Source organism: Canis lupus, chromosome 13 (genome assembly GCF_048164855.1).
Source record: "Canis lupus baileyi chromosome 13, mCanLup2.hap1, whole genome shotgun sequence".
NCBI classification, from domain to species: domain Eukaryota; kingdom Metazoa; phylum Chordata; class Mammalia; order Carnivora; family Canidae; genus Canis; species Canis lupus.
In genome coordinates, this window is record NC_132850.1 from 9,582,711 (window position 1) to 9,595,567 (window position 12,857).

Consider the following 12,857-nt stretch of genomic DNA (forward strand, 5'->3'; position numbering starts at 1 on the left):
AAATAAAGTCTTTTTTAAAAAAGGAAAAAAATTAAGCCTTAAACTCAATTTGAGCATTTTTTTTTTAAGATTTTATTTATTCATAAGAGACACAGAGAGAGAGGCAGACACACAGGCAGAGGGAGAAGCAGGTTCCATGCAGGAAGCCCGATGTGCAGCTCAGTGGTTAAACGTCTGCCTTTGGTTGACAGGTTGTGATCCTGGGGTCCCAGGATCAAGTCCCACATTGGGCTCCCCACATGGAGCCTGCTTCTCCCTCTGCCTGGGTCTCTTCCTCTCTCTGTGTCTCTCATGAATAAATACATAAAATCTTAAAAAAAAAAACAAAAAAAAACCCTGTTTAAAAAAAAAAGTGAAATAATTATTGCCAATTGCTAGTACCTTTATAAACCCAGTGATTGAATGTTACTAATTCAGTAGTTAGTGATCCTCAATTCTTAATTACTTGACAGTGACATTGGTTTTGTTATTTCAGAAAACATTGTTTCTTATGTGCTAATCACTTAAAATTGCTGTACATTCATGTATAGGACATGGCTTTAAGTTTTTATTTTGTCTTTGGTGGAAAAATGCATACCTATATTTACCTCTGTGCCTGTACATTTGGGTTCTTAATCATATAGTTTATACAATGATGACTATATTCATTTTTAAGACTTTTTTTGTAGAATCTTCTGATTTCTTCTAATTAAGACTGATTGATTTTAGGTCTGCTGCATAGCTGTCATACTAAGATTTCTTTCCTTTGTACTCTTAGGATAAGCCTATTTTTCTTGTGTGCCATTTTGTTTTTAACTTGTATGTTTTTGTTTTTGAAATAAATTTTCCAGAAAGTTGTTTCAGACCTGAAAAAAAATTTTTCATAGAAATATCTGTTGGTACATTTCCTGTTTTCAATTGTGGAAGGCCTTTACTTTGTACTCACATTTATTTACTTATTTTAGAGAGTGTGTGTGCACTCATGCAAGTAATGGGAGGGACAGAGGGGTTGGAAGAGAAGTAATCCCAAACAGACTCTGAGCTGAGCATGGAGCCCATTGTGGGGCTGGATCTCACAACCCTGAGATCATGATCCGAGCTTAACTGACTGAGCCACCCAGGAGCCCCTGTACTCACATTTGAATGTCATTATCATTTTTCCTTTCCATCTGAGGGCTCAGATCTTCAGTGTAGAGCTGTTTTTACCTATGATTTTTTTTTTTTACCCCATTTTCTTTTCTCTTCTTCCTGGTATATTGCATACTTGTTGGATGATATATCAGGATTACTGTCTACTGAGACTGACACTGCGGTGGGGTTTTTTTCACTGTTTAGTGAAGAAAGATGAAGTTGGCTCTACAGGACTAGTGATTCAATGATACCATCAAAGACCTGGGTTCTTTTTTCTTTTGTTCTGAGATGTAGCTTTCATCCTCATTGTTACAAGGTAGCTATTGTACCTCCAGGTACTCCATAAGCATTCCAAGTAGGAAGAAGAGGGAAGGACAGAGGGACAAAGGGACACGCCAGCTGTGATTGCCCCTTTAAACAAAAAATCGTTCTGGAAGCCTTACCCAATTCCACTTACTTATTGGCCAGAACAAAATTCCATGGCCGCATCATCTGCAGGAGAGTCTTTGAATGTATATATTTCAGCTGGGCCCATTGCCCTCTTGATCAGAACATTCTGTGCTTTTAAGAGGGGGGAGAATGAATACTGGGTAGATAATTAGTAATTATGTCATGGGTGAGTATTAGATTTCTTGGATCTTTCCTTCATTTCTCTTCACTTCCTGTCACCTATTCTCTGTTTTTTTGGTGTTCCAGGAAATTTCATTGATTTCTCTTTTAGAGCTATAAATCTGTCTTTCAGATGTGTCCATTATTTAGCTTGTCTCCTGCACTTTAATTTTGAGCAGTTCATTCTGTTTTCTAATTTCTTCTTTATCATTGACTCTTATTACTCTTTTTCATATTTTTTATTGTGGTAAATTATACATAACATAAAATCAGTATTTTAATCATCTTAAATGTACACTTCAGTGGTATTAAGTACATTCATGTTGTGTACTCAAAACCATTACCACTATTAATTAACCACCAGGACGGTTTTCATCTTCCCAAACTGAAACGCTGTACCCATTGAACAATAATTCTCCATTCCCCTTCCCCACTGCCCCAAGGCAACCTCTGTTCTTTCTGTACCTGTGAAAGACTAGTGTAGTTACTGCCTATTTAGAATCGCACTATATTTATCTTTTTGTGTCTGGCTTGTTTCACTTAACATAATGTTTTTAGACTTCATCCATGTTATAGCATGTGTCAGAATTTCCTCTCTAATATTTCACCTTATGCACATGCCACATTTTGTTTACTCATGCACTTGAATTGGCTTTCACCTTTTTGCTTTTGTGACTAATACAGCTATGAACATAGTTGTTCAAATATCTATTTGATTTCCTGCTTTCATTTCTATTATATATATGCCCAGAAGTAGAATTGCTGGATCATATGGTATATCTATGATATGGTAATGCCATATCGTTTTCCAAAGCAGCTGCACCATTTTATGTTAGCAGCAGCAATACCCAGAGTTTCCAATTTCTCCACATCCTCATCAACACTTACTTTATGTGCTTTTGATAAGAGCCATTCTAATCAGTATGAAGTGCTAACTTGTGGTTTTGATTTGTATTTCTCTAGTGATTAGTGATGTTGAATATCTTTTCATTTGCCTGTCATCTTTGGCGAAATGTCTATTCAAGTTCTTTGCTCATTTTTGAATTGAGTTTTTACTCAGTTCTTAGAAGTTCTTTTTGTTCTGGATATTAATCCCTTATCTGATAAATGTTTACAAATATTTTATCCCATTCCATGAATTGCCTTTTTTATTCTGTTGATACTGTCCTTTGGTGCACAAAAGTTTTTTTTTTTTGTTAAAATCCGAGTTGCTGGGCAGCCCTGGTGGTGGCTCAGGGGTTTAGCACTGCCTTCTGCTTGGGGCGTGATCCTGGAGACCAGGGATCGAGTCCCCACGTCAGGATCCCTGCACGGAGCCTGCTTCTCCCTCTGCCTGTGTCTCTGCCTCTCTCTCTCTCTCTGTCTCTCATGAATAAATAAATAAAAATCTTTAAAAGAAATAAAAATAAAATCCAGGTTGTCAATTTTTTCTTTTGTTTCCTATACTTTCATTGTGATATCCAAGAAATCATTGCTAAGTCCAATGTTAGGAAGTTTTTCTCTCCTTTTTGTTCTAAGCATTTTATAATTTTAGCTGTAATATTTAGGTCTTCGATCCATTTTGAATTAATTTTCATATAAGGTATAAAATAAGGGTCCAGCTACTTTTTTTTGTTGGTTTTTTGTTTTGTTTTTGTTTTTGTTTTTGTTTTTTGTATATGGATATCCAGTTTTCCCAATACAACTTGTTGAAAATATTATCTTTTTCTCCTTGAATCATCTTGGCACTGTTTTTGAAAATCATTTGACCATAGATTCAAGGATTTATTTCTGGGCTCTCTATTCTGTTGGTCTATATATCTGTCAGTACCACACTTATTTGATTATTGTAGTTTTGTAGTGAGTTTTGAAATCAGGAAATGTGCAACTTCTGACATTGTTTTTCAGGATTCTTTCGCTATTTCAGATTGCTTGGAGTCTATATGAATTTTAGGATTGAGCTTTCTGTTTTTGCAAAAGAATCTTAATGACATAAAGTCTAATCAGAGCTCTCTGAAGGTATACATTAGAATGTTTTAAGATTATTTTTTCTTGGTTCTTTTTTTTTTTTTTTTTAGATTTATTTAATTATTTGAGGGGGTCGGGAGCAGAGGAAGACAGACAAGCAGACTCCTCACTGAGCACCGAGCTCAACATGGGGCTGGATCCCACGACCCTGAGATTATGACCTGAGTTAAAACCAAGAGTCATATACTAAACTGACTGAGCCACTGAGGCACCGCTGTTTTTTTCTTGTTTCTTGAACTGCCTTTTTCTTTTTTTTTTTTTTTAAGATTTTATTTATTTATTTATTTATAGAGACACAGAGAGAGAATGAGAGGCAGAGACACAGGCAGAGGGAGAAGCAGGCTCCATGCAGAGAGCCCGACGTGGGACTCGATCCAGGGTCTCCAGGATCACACCCCGGGCTGCAGGCGGCGCCAAACCGCTGCACCACCGGGGCTGCCCATGAACTGCCTTTTTCTGTTTTATCTTCTTCCTTCTCTGTTATACTTTTTATTTTCCTTAAATTGCTGGTAATCCTTAATTGCCTATTGATATTTATAAATGAAGGATTTGATTCATCAGTGTAGATAACTTGCATTACCATCCTACACTGTTTTAAGGGTCTATTTTGACCATAGAGCTTATTGGCAGGCTTTTGGGTGTAAATTACATGTGCTGGGAGGCAGTGTTGAATTCCATGATTGCCAAAATTGGGATACCTTCATCCTGGGAGAAAATGTGAAATTCCTAATAGGATTTCATTTTTATGAGGAGCTGCCATTTATTTGTTTGTATCTTCTATGTTTTGAAGGTTCATAGTTCCTTTGAACATTACTTGGTTCCTGAGAGTTTCACTTCCTTATGTCAGTTGTTCTGCTGTAGTTCTGTAGATATTCTGATGATCACTCTGTGGCCTGCCCTCCCTTACTGTAGTTTTTGTCCTGTTCTGAAGTATTTTCACAAAGAACAGCTATCCCTTTGATAGGAACCATATTTTGTTTATGTTTTGGATTGTAGTGTCTTCTATTTCTAGTTGTTTTTTCTTCTTCTTCTCTTCTTTTTCTTCTTCTCCTTCTTCTCTTTAGATTTATTTTAGAGAAAGAGTATGAACAGGGAGAGGGGCAGAGAGAGAGAATCTCAAGCTGACTCCCTGCTGAGCCTGGATCCTGACACTGGACTGAGTCCCACAACCCTGAAACCATGACCTGTGCTGCAATCAAGAGTTGGAGGCTCCACTAACAGAGCCACCCTGGTGCCCCCTCTTCTGGTTTCTTTTCTTTTCTTTCTTTCTTTCTTTCTTTATTTATTTTTTTCCTATTCTGGTTTCTTAATCAGAACCTGTGAGCTTGCTGGTTTGCTGAAATTCTGGATGATTGATAGCATCCTTTCTTTGTTTCCATCATGAGAGATTTACTTTCCTTTTTCTCTTTACCTTTTACCTATGTTTATTCTCATTTCAGTGGGATTTTCCAGAAAGGAGGAAGCAGATGCATGTGCTCAGTCTGATTTTATTTATTCAGTACCACTTAATATGTGTAGGTAATATTCTAGATTCTGTGAGACAGAGGCATCCCAATTTTCAGAGTTTATATTCTAATGGAGGATTGAGCATATAAGTAAATAACAGATTATAAAGGTAGAATATAAAAAGAAATTTGGGCTGTGAGACTCAGAGGTGGGTAAACTATAAACATTTTAAGTAAATAAGTAGTCTCATTCAGAGTTTTGGGATGAGAGCTCTAGGCAGAAGGATTAACAAATGCAGACACTTGAGGAAGGAACTTGGTTTATTGAAAGGAAGGCATGTCTGGGGCGTAGTGAACAAAGTGTTGTAGTATGAGAGAAGATTGGAGAAAGGCAAATTCAGATCTTATAGGCACTGTAGTCTTTGGTTAGGAAATTCGACTTTATTTTTAAATATAATAAAAAGCTAATGAAAGATTTTAGAAAGGAAGCTATACAGATGAATTTTTTGAAAGATAATTTTGGCAGCTCTGAAGGAAATATATTCAGTTTGGATGTTGCCCGTAGAGGTAGAGAGATGAAGAAATTACGGATATATTTTGCAAGGAGTACCTGTGGATGTTTGTGATGATAGAAGAAGCAGCAGCCTGAGTCACAGATAACTACAAATCATTTGGCTTTTGCAAACGGGTGGTGCAGTGAAGCTTTGCGAGAGGGAACATCAAGAGTAATTTTTTAGTACATTTGAAATACTTGTAAGAAATTAGAGTGAAACTGTCAGGCAGTCTGGAGCTTTGGGAAGAGGTCCTAGTTGAAAGTATAAAATTTGGAACCATCATAAACAACAGAGTGTAATGTTTTAGGTCTATGGATTATCTCTCAGAGAAGAGAGCTCAGGTCAGAGTCCTAGGGCTTTAATATTAAAGATGAGAAAGTACTTGAGAGAAGACAGCAAAGGAGCTAGAGAGGAATGACGGTAAGATGGGAAACCTGAAAGCCTGAAAAATCAAGTGAAGAATATGTTAAGAAAAAGAGTAGTCCTCTTTGTTGGACTTTTGAGAGCTGGTATTTAGGTGATTAAAGGGAGGTGCTGTTAGATTTGATAACAAATTTTTGTCCTTCTTGATCAGTTTCATTCATTGAGTGGGCAGCTATATTGAAGTGGATTGATTAGTGAATGGGAGGTAGAAACTGAAGGCAGAAAGTACAGAGAGCTCTTTTTTGAGAAGTTTGGCTAATAGAAGTTTGCAGAGATGGGTGGGTAGCTGGAGGAACAAACTTAAATTCATTGTTGAACTTTAAAAGGCATACTATAAAAAGCTTTACCTATTCCTTTAAACCTTTTCTTTTTTTGAGAAATTCTAAGCATACACAAGAGTAGAAGGAAAATGGCCAAGCCTGGCCCCATTCACGCCCATGTCTATTTCCTTCCCTTGCATATTTTTTTAAGAAAATCTCATGTAATTTCAGTTATGTATGTTTCTGAAAGACAGCCGATTAAAAATATAAGCACAATTAAAATTAATAATTCCTTAATATTAAATACCCAAATGGTGGGGCGCCTGAGTTGCTCAGTTAAGCGTCTGCCTTCTGGTCAAGTCATGATCCCAGGGTCCTGGGAATGAGCACTGCATTGGGCTCTCTGCTCAGTGGGAAGCCTGCTTCTCCCTCTCCCCCTGGCTGTTTCTCCTTCCTACTGCTCCCCATGTTTGTGCTCGCTCGCTCTGTCAAGTAAGTAAATAAAATCTTTAAAAAAAAAAAATACCCAACTGGTGCTGAAATTTTCAGGTTTCTCATAAAAACTTTTTTTTTAAGTTTTAAGGTCTTCACAGTACATATGGGCAATATCTTTTTTAGCTCTCTTTTACCTATTGTTTTCTTTCTTTTTTTTTTTTTCCTTGCAAATTGTGTTAAAGAAGCTATCACGTGTACATCTGGATGTCCTATTTGGTTTTTCATGGTGTAGGAATGTAGGATAATGCACTCCTCTAGTGACTTTTATTTTTCCTGTAAATTGTCATTTGGATTCAAAAGTTTGATAGGATTTAATTTTCCTGGTAAGACTACCTAACAGGTAGGTATTGTCAGGTGGCATATAAAATCTGCTTGTCTCTGTTTTTGTAATGTTAACAGCTATTTATGTTTAGCACTTATATCCTTTAGTTCATTTTTGTTGAAAATGGTGATACCTGGTGCACCAGGAGCCACTTGCTGCCACTGCCACCAAACAGGAAAGCCCTTCAGGACCAATGAGGTGTCTAGTCACAAAGGCTCTATGACTATATCTGTTAACTGACCTAATATGAAATAGGTCATTGAACAGCACTACAACTATCAAGGAAATTGAATTCATAATTTTAAAAAGCCAAAAAAGAAATCTCCAGGTTTCTCCAGATGGTTTCACTAGAAAAATCTACCAAACCTTTAAAGAATTAATGCAAGCTAATGAAGGGAACACTTCCAAATTTGTTTTATGAAGCTAATATTCTAATACCAAAATTTTGCAAAGACAATGTAAGTAAAGAAAAGTATAGGGGCGCCTGGGTGGCTCAGTCGGTTAAGCATCTACCTTCGGCCCAGGTCATGATCCTGGGGTCCTGGGATCAAGCCCAGGTCAGACTCCCTGCTCAGCAAGGAGTCTGCTTCTCCCTTTCCCTCTGCCCTGCTCCCCCACTCGTGCTGTCTCTCAAATAAATAAGTAAAATCTTTTTTAAAAAAGAAAGAAAGTTGTAATACTTTAATTTTATCATTCTTCTTTTTTTAGCCACAGTAATTCTTAAATGACAAACCTCTCTTTATCTATACTTCGGTTACCGAGTGAATTAGTACAATTGGAATAGAAAAGGCAGGAAAAATGCTTTGTTCTTTCTATTCTATTTAAGTTTTCAAAATAGGGGGTTCCTTAGTTTTTGCTTGTATTTTTAAAATTTAGTGTCACGTAGTTGTAGTTTTAAGTATATTTGATGTTCCAGTTTGTTATTACAGTTACTGTTTGTATTGATGCCCAAATTGTCCTATGTTGGTCAGTGGGAGCCTTTTCAAGTTACCCCTTGAGTCCTTTAACAAGACCCTGGTTGTCTTTGATAACTTCCCTGCAATCTTGAATACTTAAGTGTTCTTGTATCATCAGGTATATGTCTGAGATTAGATTTAACTACTTCTCTGGGGGTATGATGTTTGGAAATAACCATTACCATTTTACTTAAACAGTTGTTTGTTTGTTTTTAGTTTTACACTAACTTATTAAGCATACTTATAAGTTTTTTAAATTGGTCTCTTCTTGGGATATGAATTTTATATGTTTTGGCCCTTTATCATTGTGGTTTTAGGCATTTGGGGAATTCTCTTTGTTGCTTTTGAGTTCAGGTATATATTAAAGCAAGTTTGTTTTTTGTTTTTTGTTTTTTTTTTTGGCCTTCTCCAGCATTTTGAATTGTTTGGAGTAGAAGGATGGCTTATTGCATTAATTAAATCACCATATTGAGTAAAGTTCCCCCTTTTGCTGTTCATTTAGAGATCTGCATGCTTGGAGAATGTCAGAAATGACCTCATCTGTGGCTAAAGTGCAAACTACTTATTACTTCCCTAGTGTTTTTATATTTTCTGTGGATGCTTTCTGTTTGCTTTTTATTGGTAACCTTAATGTATTATGGCTAAAGTCAGTTTAAAGTCAGCTTCCGTATATTTGACGTATTTCAGTCTGTATTTTGAGTAGGGGGCAAAAAGGAATGGAATTTTTTTTTTTCCTTTGCTAATACTTTACCATTTTTAGCTTGGAAGCAGAGAAGGAAAAAGGCAGAAAGATTGCTGTGAAATTGTGTGAACGTGTAGGGGCTGAAATTAAAGGTGCCAAATAAAGAAACTGGTCTTCTGTTACAAATCTTCCTACCTCCTGAGTTAATGTGGATCTGAATTCTGTTGAATTTCTTTTTTTCCTGTGTGGGTGTGAGGAACAAGGATGTTACGGTTGTAGTTTTATAAAATATGCCAGGCAGCAAACTCTAGTGCTATTTAGAAAGAAAAAGAAGACAATGAGAACTTGGGCAAACAGTTCTTGCTAAGCCCTAAAATATATCACTTTTATTCATCCATACAGAGAACAAGCATGAGGCCAAGAGGAGGCGAACAGAGAGAGTTAGGCGAGAGAAGATAAATTCTACAGTAAATAAGGATTTAGAAAACAGAAAGAGGTCTCGAAGTAACAGCCATTCAGATCATATCAGACGAGGAAGAGGAAGACCTAAAACTGCATCTGCCAAAAAACATGAGGAAGAAAGAGGTATGAATAAATCCAAGCAGTTTTGTTTTTCAAGTATTAAATTTTTCTAGACTTTAATTAGGTAGTAGTGAAGAAAGTGTTTGGTAGGCATTGAGCTCTTGGACTTAAAATCACAACTCATAATTTTAGTTTGAAAACATTTCCTCCAGGGTAGATGCTTGTTTTAAAATCAAAAACAACAACAACAACAAAAAACACAGAATTGAATTCTAAAGCTAACGGCTCAAATTAGGTAAAATTCACCTTGCTATAAACTGATATTAGAGTTCAGATATAATAATTTGTATTATAGAGAAGCCTGTTAAAATGGTTGTTTTTTGTTTTTAAAGATAAATCTGAGTTTTGTTAGACTTATTTCAAACTGTTGCACTATGAATTTTAAAAATTTACTATTGAAAGTATTCTTCAGTATGAATTTTTAAATTGCTGATGTGTCTTCCTTACTTTGAGGCAGTTTTTTATGTAAATTTTTCTTGGTCCAAAATATATTTGTATTTCTCCTTACAGATTTTCTCCTTTCTTCTGATAAGTAGTATGTCTGCCAAAACTTGTTTTTAACCATTAACTAAAACTTCAGCTTCTCTTTTTATACATCTTCTAAAAAACCTTTTATCATGGAAGATTTCAAAGATGATACAAGAGTAGGGAGACTAGACTAGGATAATGAACCCCTTTATGGCCATGAATGAATATCTTTTGAAATTGAGACTTCCAAGCCTGTAATTAATGGAAAAGTGATAGTTGCTCTTTATAATTACTTAAAAACCTCTATCAAAATAATTTCATCTTCAGTGAAATGCATTTATGGTTTCTTGTTGGCGGGTTATGCTTTGCTTTTTCAGGCATTCAGTTTTAAATAATCAAGCATAAGTATAAATTTCTCCTATTTTAGACATTGAGAACTTTTTTTTATCTGTTTACCATTTCTCTCTGCCTTGTATGCTTTTATTTGAATAAAATTATGACTGTTAGGGAAAATAACTTCACTGGTATAGCTGTCCTTAGCTTTTTCAGAGTTAATGGCTTCTTAGTATTGTATGGATAAAGGAATAAGGCTTATATCGTATTTGACTGTTTTCTTTGAAGAATACTTAGATACGCCTTAATTCCTTGGACAATTTTACTGCATTTTCTTTCTCCTTCTCTTATGCTGCTCTTCCAGAGAGTTTAAATTTTTTTCTAAACTTAAATGTGTTTTTTAACATGGGATGATTAGAAGGGAAACCAGGCAAAGAAACTAAAAACTGTTTTAGAAGGGAAACCAGGCAAAGAAAAATCAACAAACAAAACAAAACAAACAACAGAGAAATACTGCTTGGCCCAGAAAACAGAACATTCTTTTCAGTTGAAGTAAAGGGAATATAACCCAAAGAATGGAGAAGGAATGCTTCTGGTGGTGAGTGAGAGGAGATGAGAAAACAGATAATGACAGTCTTTTAGTTGGGGAAATGAAATCTAGATAATTGTGCTAGGAATCTGTGTATGCAGGTCTGAACTTTTTATTCATGATAACTTAAACTAGTTGGCTATAAATTTTTTGTCTCATATTTTCAGCTTATTATAGAAAGTTTTAAGCTATTTTTAGAGTAAGATATGCTCTTGATTTATTTTTAATACAAACAGGAAGATGTTCAAGGCAATTTTTGTAAAACTGGAATCTTTTCATGTAGGCTATGGGAGCGGGGTGGGGAAGAAGTCAGCACACTTTTTCTATAAAGAGCCAGATAATAAATATTTTAGGTTTTGTGGGCCATACAGTCTTCTGTTGCAGCTACTCTGCTCTGTCATTGTAGCTGGAGAGCAGCCAGAGACAATATGTAAATGAATGGCATGGCTGTGTTCCAGTAAGACTTTATAAAAACAGGTGGCAGGCCAGATTTGACCTTGGGCTGTATTTTACCAACCCTTGAGGCAGACCATGTTCTCTAAATATAATATGGATAAGAAACAGGAACTTTTGAAATTTTCTGTATTTTTACATATCTAGACTTCTTTCATATGCTTTTTACTGTTAAGTAGCTGTTTGCTTTAATTCAGTTTTTATTGATTCCTTGCTCATAAGGTACTTGGAAACTTTGAAGCAAGCTTTACCTTAAATAAGGAGTGTATAAAAACACATTTTTAATTGACTTTGTATTCTATATTTTAAAAAAGAAGAGAAAGAAGAAAGAATGGAAAGGAAAGCTTTTTAGACATCTAGATAGCAGCATATTTTTATACAATCATAAAAACAAACCATTAAACTTAAAAATTTTTGGTTGGGTTAAGATAAATTTTCATTTTATATGAGGGAGAACTATGATTATTTTAAATACTAGATTTAAATTATTTTAAATACTAGGAATGACATTTAGATTAAAATATAGTGGGCAATTCTGGAAATCTTATTAATGAACATACAAAATTTATGTAGAGTTCAAGTTAATGTTGGTAGATCGAATAACAATACCTAGCTCCATCATCTTCAAATCCTAGTAATATTATAGTAAAAGGATTTTTTTTTAAAGGACCAAATTCAAAAAAAATAAAAATAAAAAGGACCAAATTCCACAAGAACAAGGAATGGGAAAAGCAGCAGAATTCTAGAAAGCGGTAACTGCTTTGGTAGACCCATGAAACCTGAACTGTTAGCCCCTTTGGGGAAAACTAAAAAAGAAGCAGATTTTTATTATACAACTGCCTTAAGATCAGGAATTTTTGTGTCAATTATATTTGGAGGTGTAGAAGTGAAGATGAGGCTAAAAATGAGAGTGTTTGGAAGTCTGTTTTTTAATGGCTGTTTACCTCATTTTCCCTCCTTCCAAATGTATCCTTTCAAAAAGATGAGACAACTCTGATTTAGGGAACCCCAGGGGTCATTGAGGGCAGGGCTACTATACTGAGATCAGGAAGGTTATGTGAAAATTAGAGTTGATAAATACCGAGTTCTGTGGTTAGGTTTGGATCATTCCAGATAGGAGATTAGCAGTATCTTCTCTAGGAAATCTAAAAAACCTAAGAGAAAGGGCCTAAAATAAAGGTATTTTCATTAGGGATTTCACAGACAAATGGCCCAGTCAGATCATCCTAAATTGGTGATCACAGTCAAGCTCCACAGATGTATATGAACTAATCAGCTTTTTGGATCCCATTCTTAAATATGAGCATATTATCAAGAATTACCCAGATATATAGATGAAAGTATCTCTATGAAAGGCTAAGACCAAATTAACAGGAAAAAACAATAACTTGGATAAAACAGGTTTTTGCAGGAAAAAGAAAAACTTAAAACTGTCATTAATGTTTTTAGCAAGAGAAGATATTATAGTCATGAAACGAGAATAAGAAGATATTTAAATGGAAAAGCAGCTGTCAAAAAAGTACCTAGAAAATGAACTTTAAAATGCAAATCTAAAAAAAAAATGTGTGT

At 35.3% G+C, this 12,857-nt stretch overlaps 1 protein-coding gene across 4 annotated transcripts in view; it reads left to right on the forward strand.

Annotated features, from left to right (window-relative positions):
* C13H16orf87 (chromosome 13 C16orf87 homolog) overlaps nucleotides 1–12,857 on the forward strand; it is a 29,244-nt gene that overhangs the window by 12,850 nt on the left and 3,537 nt on the right. The window contains exons 3-4 of one of the 4 annotated variants that reach the window (XR_012005434.1): nucleotides 4,018–4,957; nucleotides 9,266–9,448. The exons of 1 other annotated variant lie outside the window; for it this stretch is intronic. Coding sequence is in view for 1 of the 3 variants with exons in the window: in XM_072772047.1 (XP_072628148.1) it covers nucleotides 9,266–9,448 (183 nt within the window). In the remaining 2 variants the exon portion in view is untranslated. The remainder of the gene's footprint in view (nucleotides 1–4,017; nucleotides 4,958–9,265; nucleotides 9,449–12,857) is intronic. 2 more of the 4 variants (XR_012005433.1, XM_072772047.1) reach the window with 2 other exon arrangements.